This window comes from Drosophila subpulchrella, chromosome 2L, assembly GCF_014743375.2.
Source record: "Drosophila subpulchrella strain 33 F10 #4 breed RU33 chromosome 2L, RU_Dsub_v1.1 Primary Assembly, whole genome shotgun sequence".
NCBI lineage: Eukaryota > Metazoa > Arthropoda > Insecta > Diptera > Drosophilidae > Drosophila > Drosophila subpulchrella.
The window spans coordinates 9,114,487-9,130,307 of NC_050610.1; the positions used below are offsets into that span (position 1 = coordinate 9,114,487).

The window sequence follows — 15,821 nt, forward strand, 5'->3', positions numbered from 1 at the left end:
CTATTCTATTTATCAGCACACATTAGTGAGGTCAAAGCAAAGACCACAAATATATACCTACTAAATATAACGTACCAAAAATACCAAGGCAGAGTTGCCAGGCTAACCCAAGTTCCACTTATCCATGCCCGCCCAATTCAAACGCAAAACCAACTTTTTGGCATTTAATTTATTGATTGAATATTTGTGTATTTTAGTGTTCAGCGCATTTGCTATATAATTCAAACACACATCTCAAGAATCCATACATATGTATTTGTTTAATACTTAACTACGACATCAATGTATGAATAATTATTATGCACTTCTGCAAGACTTAATTATTACGAATATTGAAACACATCATACAGAGTTTTGGAGTCGAATAATCAAGTGTATTGAGAGTAATGTAATTTGAAAAATGTGTAGAATTGACATGAAAATGGTAGCGATGCATCGTCTCCTGCACATTCGAGTATAATTCCAGGGTTAGCAAAAAAAAATCCAAGGCAAATCAATTTACATAGCAAACTTGACTAGATCGATAATCTGCGGCTGCCGATCCATTTCTATATCTTATCTTTCTTTCCGTCAAATGATTCTCCGAAGCGCTCTTTCTTCTTCTGCATCTGCATGTGCTTGTTGTTGTTTCTGTTTTTTTTTTTTGTTATTCTGTTGGAACATAAGAATACCTAAATATGCAAACTTGAGTTCCACTATAAATTAAAACCCTTAACTAATATGGTTCTGGACAACTAAACCGTAGATGGATACTGCATGAAAAAGTATTTGGGAATCTGTCTTGTTACAATTGAGGTTGTTGTTTTTTTGTTTTTGTTTTGGGAATGAGGGGAAGATTCCAGTGTGTGGTTGGTGTCCCCCACTTTGCCGGATTCATCGGGGGTTGCAGTTCAGGCCCTCATCTTCGGACGCCGGGCTGTGTCTGCATCCGTTCGGTGTCGCTAGTCCCTGGAAACGGACCGTGAGGCGGACGAGTCGCCGCGACGCCTGGGCGGCGATCCTCGGCGCACCGCCGGCGACGCCGATCGAGATCGGGAACGTGACCGCGGCGATGCCCTGGTCCTATCCTCGTCCTCATCCTCATAGCGCCGTTTTGGAGGCGGAGGGGAGTCTACCGCCCCACTGCCATTGCGCTCATGGTCGCTGTACCGCGACGCTGATCCATTCTCGTCCCGTCCGTTCGAGCGGCCGGAGCGGCGTCCCACCGAGCCGGCGGAGCGACTGCGGGATCGGGTGCCGGACTTGGAGCGAGTGCGCCTGCGACGGGATGTGCTGCGAGATCTGCTGAACGAGTTGCTTCTGCAATAGGAAAGAAGAGAGAGGTCGTCATTAGCAATTGGTTTATAAAATTGTCTATTAGAGATAGAAGTACTACCGAGTTGAAATGGATATTAATCAGTTTCAACCGACTATATATAAAATTGAATAACATTTTAGTTTCCTTGAATAAAATAGATAAGAAATGCCATGACTTAAATTACTAGCAACAACAAAAAGATAAATAAAACATGTAAAGAGGAAACCGCCCACTTAGTCATAAAACTATATAGTTTTCCCCGAAGTATAAGTAATTGTTGGGGTTTGATAAGGTACATCCATCTTAAAAACGGAGATATCCCCTCTGATCCGCTAGAGTACACATTTTGTATTGCAGATTGCACTTTTGTTGTAAGAAACAATATTTAGAAATAAATATAGAACAACATTAAGTGAATACTGTTACAACCTTGCCCAGTTTTAATGTCACATCCTTTACAAACATCACATTAATCTTAATCTTACACCATAAGAGACCCTTTGCCTTCTCAATGCTTGCCGCCCTTCTTCTTGTAGTGTTTGTGGCCGTGCTTCTTGGAGCCCTTCTCGCCGTGCTCCTTTTTCTCCTCGAAGCTGTCGCCGTGCTTGTGCTCCTTCTTGTACTTCTTGTGGTCCTCGTCGTGGTGGCCCTTCTTGTAGTGACCGTGGTGCTTCTTGTGGCCCTTCTTCTTGCCGCCCTCATGCTTTTCGCCCTTCTTGTGCTCGCCATGATCCTCGGCATGGTGATGGTGCTCTTTTCCGTACTTCTTGTGATGGCCACCCTTGTGCTCGTCATCGTAGAACTTCTTCTCCTTTTTATACTCATCCTTCATGAACTTCTTGTGGTATTCCAATTCCTTATGGCCCTTCTTGTGCTTCTTTTTGTGATGATGCTTGCCGCCCTTCTTGTGGGAGCCGTGCTCATGCTTTTCACCGTGCTCGTCCTTCTCATCGTAGTGCTTCTTCTTCTTCGATCCCTTGTCGCCGTGATGGTGCTCGTGATCCTCCAGTTCGTGGTGCTTCTTCTCGTCCTCCTCCCACTCCTTGTGCTCTTTGTGGCCGTGCTCACCCTTGTGCTCCTCGTCACCAAACTTTTTCTTCTCATACTTGTCGCCACCCTCCTCCTCCTCGGATGACGATGACTCCTTCTTCTTGGCCGCCGCGTAGGTCAGCAAAAGTCCCAGGACCAGCAGCAGCTTCAGATGACCATGCATCTCGCATTGTTTTCTCGTTCGACTGGCACAAGTTACATTGGCTTTTATACAACACTCCATGGTGGACCGACCACAAAATGCTTAAAATGCCTGGCGTCATGATGCAAGCAAACCTCTGGGGCTGACGTAAAAACTTTCTGCTTCATTGGCCTCTTTACTGCAGTCAATCGAACTTCTTGCCACGCGGAGAGTGACAGATTGGCCTCCAAAGTTGGGAGCTGCTTCTAACAAATGTTGCAAGGCTTTTGTGGACAAGAACTGAATGTTTAAGAATACTTTTTAGTAGGTATTAAAGTAAAGGTTATACGAAAAGTTATTCAGGCCTTATAGGAATTCAATTTTATGCATTAAATCTCGTAATCATTCTCTTAAATTCAAATGATTTTAAAATTTTTCATTATACAATTATTCAGTTGTGTCAATATTGCTCTGAATGCAGATATTAATGTAAGAAACAGCAAAGATACTTTAAAATATATAGCTTAAATTCGGGGGGCTGTTACATAAATCTCTTGTGGCGGAATTCGGAAAAATATGACTTAGCAACAGTTTCCGGCGAATTTCGCTTAAAGAGATATCAGTAATACCACCAATTTAAACCAATGTTCTAGATTACTTTTCCGAAAGAACAAATCGATTTAAAATTAAGTACAGTTGGCTTGACCATCAGTACTGGAAAATCAATACGAATATATTCCGAAGAACTCAATCCATTTTTTTTTTTTGCAAATATTACATTTTATTTCTAATGTACAACAGAAACTTTAATCTTGTTGGTAATTGTAAAATCCTATACTTTACAGTAAGGTAACCTAGGATGCTAAGACTTAAGAACTACAACTAGTCAAGGTGGAGAAACTACTCCTGGTGCTTTGACTTTTTCTTTTTCTTGGCTGGTGTTGGCACGTCCTCGGGCTCAGGCGCTGCCGCCTCCTCAACGGCCTCCTCATCCTTCTGCTTCTTCTTCTTTTTCTTCTTCTTCTCGGACTTGACCTCCTCCTCGGCAGCCTCCTCCTCCTCCTTAATCTCCTCCTTCTTAACAGGCGTCTGCTCCGCCTCGGAGTGCTTGCGCTTCTTGACGTTCAAGGTGTTGTCGGCCTCTGGTTGGTACGTGAACACCTCACTGAAAAATCAATGAATAGATTAATAAACAGAACAAACTAACAATGGCATGGTGGCAAACGCAATTTCGCTCAGACAGCCAAGGTTTATCGTCATCGTAATCGGATATATGCGAAACCTTTTGGGTATCATCACTGGAAATCGGTATACTCTTATATAATTGACTACTATAACCCACCTCTTGGCCTGGTACTTCTCGAACTTGGCCTTGGCCTTGCCGGTGCCAGAGAGTTTGCGCAGGTTACCCTCCTCCAGAAGTCGCAGACGCGACTCCAGTTTCACCTTGTGCGCCGCACCCAGCTCGAAGGTGGCCTCCTCGCCGAAGGCATCCACTCGCGTGGCCAGCGACGCCTTGGCGGCCAGCGAACGCGACATCTTGCCCTTGTTCTTCTGGCTGGCCTGTCCCACCAACTGGGCGTGGTAGATTAAACCATACTTTGGCGTATCCTTCTTGGTCTTCAGTGCACGGAAGAGGGCCTTTTCGGCGCCCAGGATTTGCACGGTGGACGAGGGATGCTTGGCTAGGTTGATCAGCGAACCAGCATGGGCAATCAGCCGAGCGCCCACTGTATCACCCACAAGTACCGTCAAATTTGGAGCCATGGCCATCATTCTGGCCTTTAAGTAGTCGTACAAGTGGACGCGGTAATCGTTGATCGATATGATCTCGTCGCAGAGGCACTGAATGTTCAGAACATCCTCCTCGGAGATTTCTGTGCCCATCGAGATTTCAGCCGCCTCCTTGACCTTCTCCTCCACATCTTCGGGCAGAATGTCGGACAGGTCGCTCGCCGCCATGTTGTCCCTGGTGCCCACCAACTTGATGGTCTTCACGAAGGCAATGTTGTCGGTGATGATCTTGCCCAGCTCGGGGAAGTGCCAGCCGTACCACTCGCGGGCACGCATCATGTAGTTATTCAGCTCCTTGTCCAGGTCATCCAGCAGGCACTGGGCCTGCACAATCATAGTATCGATCTTGTCGGGCGAGAACTTGAGCTTGTAGCGCGACAGGGAGTGGGCAAGACCCAGAGCCATGGCGGTCATCTCACGCTTGGGCAAGCCGCCGAGCAAACTGTCCGCCTGCTGGCGGATGCAGCGCATCAGCTCCTGAACGCCTGTGTTGTAGACACACTGCACCGACAGCTTGTCCTTGATGGCGGTGCCCAGTTTGGCATCGGCCACCAACAGAGACGACTGCACATCGTCGACGAGGATCTTCTTAAGGGTCTTCTTCAGCGGCTTGGCCACCTTGCCCTCCACCGCCGCCGTTGCAGCGGCCAGCGCCTCTGTGGTGTCATTGAATTTCTCAAAGTGCTTCAGCTTCAGCAGCTTGTTGGCCTTCTCCGGAGTCTCGAACTCCAGGTACAGATTGTCCACCTGCTCTAGCTTCTTCTCGTCCAGCAGCTTGAAAATCGCGTAGCCCGCCGGCGTTTCGTAGAGCACAAACATTGCGTCACACTCTGCTCATTTAGTTTTAATTTTAATTCAATTTAAAACCAGTGAAACACTCGGCAGCCAGCAGCAACTTAACCTTCTTTTCCGTATGCCGCGTGTAAAAGAAAAATCCAAAATGAACGCAAGCACGTGTACCTTCGTTGGTCGGCGTTGCCACTCCGTTTGCGCTTAACAGCACCATTGTTGAAAATTCACCACGAACATTAAGCGCGGTGAATGTTAAAAGGGAGGTCAGTTTACCGACTGTCCGATACCCTTGTCTAATACACATGGTAAGATTTCTGTGTATTTCATATTTTGAACTCGGCGACATCTTATTTGTAACTTAGAATGGCTTTCAATTTATTGCACGTTTGTCAACCATTAATTTGCGACTTTAAGCCCGTTCATTTAAAATTGTATTTAAAGACCGGTAAATTTTAGGGTCTTAAAAAACTTCGTAAACTTACAAAAATAAAGATAAAACTGCAAAGTTCAAATATGTTAACAAAACACAGAGTAAACCATTCATAATAAACATTATAAAATTGTCATTTAATTATTTAAAAAAACAGCAAGTTAAAATGCATATGCCCTTACTTATAAAGGGTAATGGGTATACTGCTCGAGCACGTGTGCGTGCTGTTAAGGTACAGCACTACCCGCTGCGCCCAACAGCACACTTCGCGGCTAACGGCACGCTGGTGGGGTTAACAGGGCTTGGGTGTTCGCCCCCTTACAGCGCTGTTTTCCGCCACCTAAATATTCACCACGGGCCAAACAAACTCAACATTTTTGCATGGGCATACACACACACACACATAGGCATAAAGATATATATATGTATGCGAATATCTCGCCATGTTACAAAAAGGAAGAACTTTTTGGCAATGAATGAAAAAAGGGAAATGGCGATTGCGAGTGCTAAATGCGCTTACCTGCGTCGCTGCCTGGCTTTCCTTTCTCGGCAGTGGCGTGCGAAATGGCCGCGTCCGCCGCACTCGTAGCACTTATCGTCGCCACGACCGCCGCCGCCGCCACCACCACCACGGTCGCGTCCACCAAGTCCTCCTCCGCCGCCACCGCCTCCTCCTCCACCACCACCGCCGCCGCCTGATCTGGCGTACTTTCCGGTGGACAACTCCACACGGGCACGACGTCCGCAGACCGTACGTCCGTCCAGGCCGCGCACAGCATCCGCCGCATCGCGGGCACTCTCGAACTCAACGAAGGCAAAGCCCGGCGGATTGCGGGCAATCCAGACGCTGCGCAGACTGCCGTACGCCCCAAACACATATTCCAGATCATTTTTGCGGGCATTGTTACCCAGATCGCCCACGTACACCTTCCTATCGCTCGGATGGCGCGACATTTCGCTTTCTGTTTGTTTTATTTGGTTTGGCTTTACTCCGGGCTCAACTGTGTTAATGTGGCAGCACCGCAGCAGCAGCAGCGCAGAAAAAATCGATGATGGGATCGAATTCACTTGCCCCCGCCTTCCTGGGGAGCTCGCTGGGTTAAACGCGCACTGGCGAACGCTTTTAATCACTCAACGCGGTCGGCAATTGCGAATTTTTATGTTTATTTTCTATTTAATACAGCGCAAAACTCATTTTTTACCGGGTAGCAAACAGAGTGACCGCGGGCGGTCCGTTAAAAGAAACCAGGGGCTTGAAAAAAAATATACCAAAATATATGACCTCTCGATGGTTGACGGTCCTCTAAAAGCAGGAGGGTCTGGCAACGCTGTCTGGCAGGGTCGGCAAATAAATAGCAGTCCAGCTCGCAGACCCTTTTTGGGTTTTTAATCTATAAAAAATTAGTGATCCTTTTTAATTTAGTACAACCGCTTTCCACGTGTTTTAATATAACATATTGGTAAAACAAATAAATTTTAATTAATTTATAAATAATTTTAAATTGGTTTTAATCCTTACATATTACTAAGTTCACCAAATTTTAGTTTTTTTTAGAGTATTCAACATTGAATCCAAAAAATAGTGGTGACAAATATTGTAACCAATTTAAAAATCTGTAACAGTTTTTCCAGCAAATCATATAACAACAACATATATGAAGACATTAAGAACTCCGTTCAATAAGAAAGTATATTTAAAAAACCATGCACAACTTCCTAATATTAATGCCGATTTCTTATAGATTACGATGATTTTAAAAATAATTTAAGACTTTCGGTATATTCAGTATTTTGTACGGCTATGGATTAGTACACCTAAAATACCTGTGGTATTTTTTCTCGCGAGCGGCGGTCACACAGCATTAAACGTGGCGGCGATTTATCATATAAGTTAGGTTATAATATCGTATGCATCAAAATCATACAATTATTTATAAGCTAGTTTTTTAAGGAAAAAACACTTAAATTTAGTGAATTTGCAGTGCGAAATCTTTAAAAAACCACAGACGAACACTTGGCACAAACGGTAAGAATGGAAAGCGACTGAAAATCGCATTTACATAACAATTACAGTGCTTTAACAAAATGCCTGACTAGCCTTTCCTTTCCAAAAAAAAAAAACGCCTGAATACCTGACGCAGCTGCCATTGCTCGCCGTGCGAATGTGTTGGTGTGTGTGTGGGCTAAAATTTGTTCGAAACGTTTCAATTGTTTCCTCTGCTTTTCCTTTTTTTCTTGCCAAACGGAGGTCTGTGCAGTTTTTCAGCGCTTTTCCCCTGCCTCTTTCGGCACTCTATTTCCACCCATCAAAGTGGAAAATTTCATATTTTTATACATACATACGAAAAAATGCTATGTATAACACCACACCAACGCACACGCACACCACTGCGGAACGCTCGGCGGCCATTCGCGCACACACACGCTCGAACGCGCACACGTACGGCCAACTCATGCACCAACACACACACAGCAGCAGATTGCGGTGCAAAATACAAAAATCGTGCGAAATTTGTAAAATTGCGTAGTAGAAATCTTGGTTAATTTCGCCAACATTTCCCCCGTTCCCTTGGGTGACAAATGTAAAAAGTGAACCCGGCGTGACCTGTGCATTCGTGATTTGCTTGGTGTGTGATTGTCGTGCTAAATAACCAGCTTCGACTAAAATAAAGAAAATAGAGTAAAAATGAAGTGAAATGTGTTTGTTCCATTTTCTAAGAATCGAGAGCCAAAAACATTGAGATTTCTTTGTTGTAGCATTTTTTTCATCAGGCACGTCTTCCATTTTGTTTTTTTTCTTCGTTGCCTCTGCCGTGGTGAATTTCCCACACACTCTCGGTGCGATTCATTCAGTTCAGTCGCGAGTACTCCGCCAGAAGGGAGAAAAAGTAATCGGTTCAAGCTGGAGGAAAACTTAAAAAGAATTGTTTGTTTTTTCTTTCGTAGGAATTAACATTTATTTGAGGGCATTGGTTTTTGGTACGTTTGCTTTTCGCTTTCCATTCGCGTTCACGTCACACATGGCGTTGCCACATGTTTTTCACTTGTGTTAATGGGCAAAATGTCTGCGAGAGAGCTGTGAGTGAATTAAAAACAGGGTTTACTTAATAAATAAGTGCATTTAAATCCAGTTTTCAGTTGCCAATCGCACCTAAAACTTTTGAAATATATTTGTGTGAATGTGTTTACTTGGCCCACATCTGGCTATAGCCTGGAATCCCCTGGCAAATGGCGCGCAAATGTGGTGAACCGGCGACAGCTCTCTTTTCACCTTGGAAATAAGTTCGTTGTTCTCATTGATAGACGGCGTGAGCGTGTGTGGGTGTGAGTGAGGCTGGGGACTTTGTTACAACAACAACAACAAATCCGCTCGTGACACAGCGAAAAGAAAACAATACTTTCACGTAGCCGTGTAAAAGCAAGTGAAAGACGGGGAAGAGAGAGTGGGGAGTGGAGTGGAGGGGAGGAGCAGCAAACTTGTGAACGTGTACAAAAAGCAGTTAGACGGCCGACAATCACACACACCTACTGTGGAATGTCTTTGGCTGAGTGTGTGTGTGTGTGTGTACCGGCCGGTTGCTTCTGCCGCTTTTTCTCATTTTCTGCCTACCTGCGCCTTTCATAATTACTATGTCTACTATTTGGCTCTCTTTCACTGCGTGCGTGTGTGTTTTTGTCATCTGGTCGTTTCCACCCATTCGCACCCAAGATCTTGGCACTGGGAGAAAAATTGCCACGATATGATGACGAATTTCTAGCTAGAAAAGAGAAATAATATCTATAGAGGTGGCATATGAATCCTATGTCTTAATAACGAAACAATGTTTATTCCAATTTTCTATTTCAATTTTAAAATAACCTAGAGGTCATAATAGTAATCAATAAATATGTAGGATCCATATTCATATTCTGTTTTTCTCTGTGTAACCAGATTTGACTAATCAGATTTCTTTTATTCTTTCTGTATCTTTCCATGTGCCTGCGTACGAAAACAACAAACTACAACAATATCATCGTTACGATAGAAAGTTACGTGTGAACGTCGTGGCTTTTGTTTAATTGTTTTGAAGGAAAAGAACTTTGGCAACGTTTAAACCAACCTAAGATTCATACAAAACCACATAAAAACTACCAGCGCAACAGTGTAAAAATTAAAAAAAAAAAGTGCTCCCCAAAAAAAAAACAAAGGCAACCAACAAGTTAATTTCTTTTGCACCCCGTGTTAATAAAAAGCGTCAAGATTACGTCAATTATTGAGAACCTTCCCGGCGCCATAGCTCACAACCACAACCAGAACAACATCATGGAAGAGGATGAGAGGGGCAAACTGTTTGTGGGCGGCCTGTCCTGGGAGACGACGCAGGAGAACCTGTCGCGCTACTTCTGCCGCTTCGGGGACATCATCGACTGCGTGGTGATGAAGAACAACGAGAGCGGCAGGTCTCGCGGCTTTGGCTTCGTGACCTTTGCCGATCCCACCAACGTCAACCACGTGCTGGCGAACGGACCGCACACGCTCGACGGCCGCACCATCGACCCCAAGCCGTGCAATCCGCGCACCCTGCAGAAACCGAAGAAGGGCGGCGGCTACAAGGTCTTCCTGGGCGGCCTGCCCTCGAACGTCACCGAGACCGATCTGCGCACCTTCTTTGGCCGCTACGGCAAGGTTACCGAGGTGGTCATCATGTACGACCAGGAGAAGAAGAAGTCCCGCGGCTTCGGTTTCCTCTCCTTCGAGGAGGAGTCCTCCGTCGAGCACGTGACCAACGAGCGGTACATCAATCTGAATGGCAAGCAGGTGGGTGATCGCCGAGAATTAGTGTTAATCATAGTTACCTTTTACCTATAAAAATATCATAGAATCTCTGATCAATGATCAATCTGTTTTTATTACAATTTCCTTCAAAAATCAAAACTGGTTCCAACGCTTTCGTTCAAAGTGGGATAAAATATATGATCGTTCTATTTTTTCTTTTCACTCTGTGTAAGTCTTTCCAGAACCTTCGAAAAGACAGAGTAATAAGTGTCAATTTTTCAAAGAATAATATCACATCTTGAATTTTAAGTTTATCTTGAATCATTCATTGTTTATCTAATTAATGACCCATACTAGTTTTTGAAAAACTAGAGTAAATAATTGAACGGGCTCCTGTGTTTTTGTCCATTATCTGTACTAGATCTAAATGCAATGTAATTTTAGTGTTAAACAAATTGTAGCGCAACTATTAATCACTATTGAACGCCCCTCAGGTCGAGATCAAGAAGGCCGAGCCTCGTGACGGATCTGGCGGTCAGAACTCCAACAACAGCACTGTGGGCGGCGCCTATGGCAAGCTGGGCAACGAGTGCAGCCACTGGGGACCGCACCACGCTCCCATCAACATGATGCAGGGCCAGAATGGCCAGATGGGTGGACCACCACTGAATATGCCCATTGGCGCGCCGAACATGATGCCTGGCTACCAGGGCTGGGGAACATCGCCGCAACAGCAGCAGTACGGCTACGGCAACAGCGGCCCAGGATCGTACCAGGGCTGGGGAGCTCCACCAGGACCCCAGGGACCGCCACCGCAGTGGTCGAACTACGCTGGACCGCAGCAGACGCAGGGCTATGGCGGCTATGACATGTACAACTCGACGTCGACCGGAGCTCCTTCGGGACCATCGGGCGGCGGCAGCTGGAACTCGTGGAACATGCCACCCAACTCTGCTGGACCCACTGGGGCACCAGGAGCCGGAGCCGGCACCGCCACGGACATGTACTCACGTGCCCAGACCTGGGCGGCGGGCGGTCCCTCGACCACCGGACCCGTTGGCGGCATGCCTCGCACCGGACCCGGCAACTCGGCCTCCAAGTCCGGCTCTGAGTACGACTACGGCGGCTATGGCTCGGGCTACGACTACGACTACAGCAACTACGTGAAGCAGGAGGGCGCCTCCAACTACGGAGCTGGGCCGCGGTCAGCGTATGGCAACGATAGCTCCACGCAGCCACCCTATGCAACCTCTCAGGCTGTCTAAGGCGGAGAATCGAGTGGAGGAGGAGTAGGAGTAGGAGTAGCAGAGCAGAGCAACATGTCGTCGTCGGCGTCGTCCTCGGCGAATGATGAAGAAGACAGAAAAGATGGTGGTAATTGTAAGCTAAAGCGTCGTCTGTTCGTTTTTATTTCAGATCAGATCAGTTGTTGAAATTAATATTTAAAACTCTTGTACAACTATTATTTAAAGCGAAACAAATTTAACACGAGAATACCTAGCGACAAGTCAGATTCATAGATATACATGTATGTTCTATAGCAGCGAGTATGTAATTCATAGGCGAAACATCAGCACCCAACACTCACCCATTCAGACAAGAGAACATTATTTCTTTCATGCGCCTCATAAACAACACCACACACCACAACAAGCATTCTCCTGTATCCCAAACTCACCAACCAAACAGCCAGAATCAACTAACGAGAACTTCCCAACCAACTAAAACCCGTAGAAACATATGATACATGGCATTAACAACAAACAAACAAAATAGAAATGTGAAGATTTAAACGTAATGATTTACAAGTATAAAGTTTAGCTAATTAGACACAAGAAGATCAAGAATAGAGTGCGAAATACCAACAACAAACACAAAGAAAATAAGAACTTATAATTTTATTTAAAGAGTAAACAAGTAAAGATCCCCTTAATTACTAAAATTAGTAAATACAAATTCGAAATTGTACATTTTAAAGCAAAAGCACGTCGGTATTCGATCTGCTTTCGCCACCACCCGCTTTCTAGATCGGGCGACAAGGTTTAGTGAGGGTTTGAGAAGGAATCGACTTTGGAGATATAGGTCTTTTCTGAGAACTCCTCGCTTGCCTTAGCCTTTGTGACTCATTATTGAATGGGGCCGCGAGAGTTGGCTTTTGTTTTTAACATAGTTGTTTCCGGCCAATGGGCGAATCTAATCAGCAACTGTTTTATCGGCTAATGGGGTCGCTGGATGCGAGGGTGTGGTGGCGAAAAGGGGCGGCACTGACTTGGGAAAGATACGTTACAAAATTAAAAATTTACCATTTAAAGTAAACAAAACAAAAACTAGCTAAAAGTTAAACTACATATATAAAGAAACCTAATTAATAAGCGTACGTGGTCGTTTACATCTAAGCGAAAGTTGAACTTGAAACTAGAATTATATAGTGCGTTGGATTTATTATTTAGTTAAAGCGAAGTGAAGAAGCCAAGCAGCAGCAGCATGATATGATGATTGATTATAATGGATATGGAAACCAACAAAACACACACACACACTCTTAACCAATATACATAAAAACTATATACATACATACTTATATACAATATATAAATATATATATAACGAGTATATATAGAAGGAAACAAAAAAGGAAAAAAGAGTAAAAAAAGAGCAAAAGGAAACGTAAATTTAAAGCTACAGTTAATGAGAAAGAGTAAAAAGAGTACAGAGTTAAACAAAAAAAAAGTAAAAGGGAGGCAGGCAGAGAGAATAGGACAAGTTAAACAAGTTACAAAATACGATGCTTAGAGTTGCGTTGCACATTTTTTTCAAATTTTCATCGTTTGCCAAGCAGACAACAACAACAACAACAGCAAGAACCACAGCAGGAACAACACCAACACCCAACGACAACAACCAGCTAAAAGTGTGCACTACAACAACATCAGTCAGCAAAAAACAACACCATCAACACGCACACCCACTCACACTTAACCCCATTTTAAACCAACAACAACAAGATCAGAAGCGAGACAGAGAAAAAGAGAGAGAAGGGTAAAAGGAAATGAATGAGGAAAGGAAAAGTAAAAGTAAAAGAAGAGAAAAAGGAAGAGAAGAACTTTAATTGATTATGAACATAACATATATATATCTTTAATTACTTATACATATTTACTCTTAACTACTCTGCACGCTCACTTAAACGAGCGTGCACCGTGTGTAAAACAAGATGAAAGTAAACTATTTTAATGATGATTATATGATTGCGATTTTACAATTTATTATTACAAAAACGAAAAGATGGAAAAAACCAACAAAAACAAAATGAGAAACATACATATTATATGCTAATACATTTACCATACACATATATTATAAAATATGAAGTAATTTTTTCTATTAAAATACCATACACTAATTTTTAATTTGTTTATTTACAACAAATCAACTTACAATACATACGTTTAATTACCAATATACAATACAAATACTTTACTTTATTTTTCGGTGATTTATTGCTTAGTGTTCTTCGTATAATTTGTACTCTACTACAACAAAACAAATCCTACAAATATAAATTCCTAATTTAATTTCGTTTAAATTACAAATACATATGCTTACATTTTATATAACTAATTATACAATTTTAAAAAAAACCAACACAAAACAAAAGCAAAAAATGCTAAAACAATGAGCAAGTAAACGAGTAAAGTAAACGTGTGAAAAACGTTTCGATTTTTGAAAAAAAAAAAACCAAAATCTTTGAAAATTTATTGAATTTGTATCTTTTTCTTTTAACTGTATCGTTTTGTACCGGTGTGCGTGCCTGAGTGTGATTGTATGTGTCCATTTTTTTTATTTTTGTTAGTGTTGTCGTCGCAGAGGTCACATCAAGGTCAGCGAGTGGGCGGCGAGATGAAGGCGTGGCGCGGGGAAGAATTAGCTGATCAACGGATCGATCAGCTGTTGTGGAGTTTGAAGTACATATACACGGAGAGAAATGCTTTTGACTTTGAATTTTGAGTTTCGGTCAGCATTTCCAGTAAAGTCGGCTGCAGCAATCAAAACAACACCATCCAGGATTTGCTGTGGGTGCAAAATATAAAAGAAAAAAAAAAACAACAGCCATTTGACATAATGTTCAAACAAATGGCCAGCAAATCAACCTGATGTAATTTAATAAGATCAACACTTTTATTTTCTGGTGGTTTATATACCTGGGTATGATTTTTGTTTTTATGAAACATATTTGCAAAGAATTAATTAATTGCATAGAATTAACATGTTTGAAGTGGAAGTTAATGTAAAATTAATAAACTAATTCAAGCGATTAGAGATTTATTAGCAGACAAAACACATACACTGACTGTTAATTGTAAAACAATTTCATTTACTAACCCTTTATTTTAAAGTTGAATACAACATGAATTGTTTTTTTTATTAACCTAAACGTAAAAACCTATTCAAAATGAACTACATACAATATATGTGCATCGTAAACGTAATAAACAAACAAAAATATATATGAATAAACCTACTATATACAACTATATATACTATATACATATTAATTATAACATATAACGATTTAAAGGTAAAATAAATTTAAATATTGTATTAAACAAAGTGTTGCACTTTCAAGCTAAAGCAGAGAAGAAAATAAGAGAAATTAAAATTAAGTGTAAATGTTTGGCAGCACACACACACAAACACCACACCACACATGAATACACTTTAGAAAAAAACGTTGCAGCAAAAGTCCAATTGCAACAGAGGTGAACGAACTCGACATGTCCAGACATCCGGCGAAATCACATTGGAGCACCAGAGAAGCAGAAAAATAACCAAAATCAGATTATTTCCTTATGTTTTTCGTTCCCATTTGATGTCATTTTGTGTATACGGCTTTTGTTCCTTCATTATTGTTGGGGTTTCTTATTGGCCAATTAATGACGGAATGACAAAATCGCGATTGATTGATTGTTATCGAGAATTGTGTATCGGTATGATTTGTTTTCGAAAGCTTATCGATCGTTTCCGTTGCCTTTTTATTGTTGCATTTGTTTTTATCAGATTGGTTTCGGCTTTTCGACGTTTCGAGTGAGGAGAGACATCATAGGAACCACGAATGAATCAATAATGTAAGGGGTCTATTATTTAACATACTGATAAGCTAACATACGATTGATGCGCCAAAATGCAAACCAAAATCACTGAAGAGAATGCGTTTTTGTATACATTGTATAGCTCTACATACGTATATGCATAAAATATATAGCTCTAGGAGAAGAGAGAAATGAACTAGATACTTATCAATACTTTCGATCTATAATTCTAACGATTAAGTTTTCTCGAACTTGTTTACGAATCGGAAATGTCGACTGGTACCCATAGCTAAGATAAGAGAACATCTATTGAACAAACACACCAAAACTCGGTACACTCAGATCCTTTTCTAACTACGCTAAACGGCTAGAATTTTAAATGTGTTTTGTCCCATATACCCGAGACCTCCCTGGCTTTTCCAATCCCTCGAAATGAGAGTTGTTTTTATGTAATGAAGTACTCTTAGCGATTAAAGACTAGAATGATTTGA

The 15,821-nt window shown here is 42.4% G+C and overlaps 3 protein-coding genes and 1 non-coding gene across 5 annotated transcripts; 1 reads left to right on the forward strand and 3 right to left on the reverse strand.

Moving 5' to 3' along the window:
* Window positions 1–163: 163 nt before the first annotated feature.
* Window positions 164–6,716, reverse strand: LOC119545936 (probable splicing factor, arginine/serine-rich 6). Its single transcript, XM_037851876.1, has 2 exons — window positions 6,005–6,716; window positions 164–1,299 (listed from the first exon to the last, which is right to left on the reverse strand). Exons 1-2 carry the CDS (start codon window positions 6,436–6,438, stop codon window positions 942–944), a joined length of 792 nt encoding a protein of 263 aa, XP_037707804.1. The 5' UTR covers window positions 6,439–6,716; the 3' UTR covers window positions 164–941.
* Window positions 3,224–5,200, reverse strand: LOC119545934 (nucleolar protein 58). Its single transcript, XM_037851872.1, has 2 exons — window positions 3,811–5,200; window positions 3,224–3,633 (listed from the first exon to the last, which is right to left on the reverse strand). The coding sequence occupies exons 1-2, from the start codon at window positions 5,079–5,081 to the stop codon at window positions 3,369–3,371; spliced, it is 1,536 nt and encodes a 511-aa protein (XP_037707800.1). The 5' UTR covers window positions 5,082–5,200; the 3' UTR covers window positions 3,224–3,368.
* LOC119548916 lies at window positions 3,700–3,772 on the reverse strand. The gene has a single exon (XR_005219357.1). It is a non-coding gene; the product is annotated as a small nucleolar RNA SNORD53/SNORD92 (small nucleolar RNA).
* Window positions 6,717–7,346: 630 nt separating the features above from the next.
* On the forward strand, window positions 7,347–14,775 carry LOC119545935 (heterogeneous nuclear ribonucleoprotein 27C). Of its 2 annotated transcripts, none has more exons than XM_037851874.1 (3): window positions 7,347–7,510; window positions 9,510–10,282; window positions 10,735–14,775. In XM_037851874.1, exons 2-3 carry the CDS (start codon window positions 9,788–9,790, stop codon window positions 11,503–11,505), a joined length of 1,266 nt encoding a protein of 421 aa, XP_037707802.1. In that variant the 5' UTR covers window positions 7,347–7,510; window positions 9,510–9,787; the 3' UTR covers window positions 11,506–14,775. The 2 variants fall into 2 exon arrangements, with proteins under 2 accessions (XP_037707802.1, XP_037707803.1); XM_037851875.1 differs by having other exon boundaries at window positions 9,514–10,282.
* The last annotated feature ends 1,046 nt before the right edge of the window (window positions 14,776–15,821 follow it).

Coding starts and splice junctions, on each gene's coding strand:
- LOC119545934 (XM_037851872.1), bottom strand. CDS start 5,081: ATGTTTGTGCTCTACGAAACGCCGGCGGGCTACGCGATTTTCAAGCTG. Junction 3,634..3,810: donor GAGAAGTACCAGGCCAAGAG/GTGGGTTATAGT, acceptor TTGATTTTTCAG/TGAGGTGTTCACGTACCAAC.
- LOC119545936 (XM_037851876.1), bottom strand. CDS start 6,438: ATGTCGCGCCATCCGAGCGATAGGAAGGTGTACGTGGGCGATCTGGGT. Junction 1,300..6,004: donor AAAGCCAGGCAGCGACGCAG/GTAAGCGCATTT, acceptor TTCCTATTGCAG/AAGCAACTCGTTCAGCAGAT.
- LOC119545935 (XM_037851874.1), top strand. CDS start 9,788: ATGGAAGAGGATGAGAGGGGCAAACTGTTTGTGGGCGGCCTGTCCTGG. Junction 10,283..10,734: donor TCAATCTGAATGGCAAGCAG/GTGGGTGATCGC, acceptor AACGCCCCTCAG/GTCGAGATCAAGAAGGCCGA.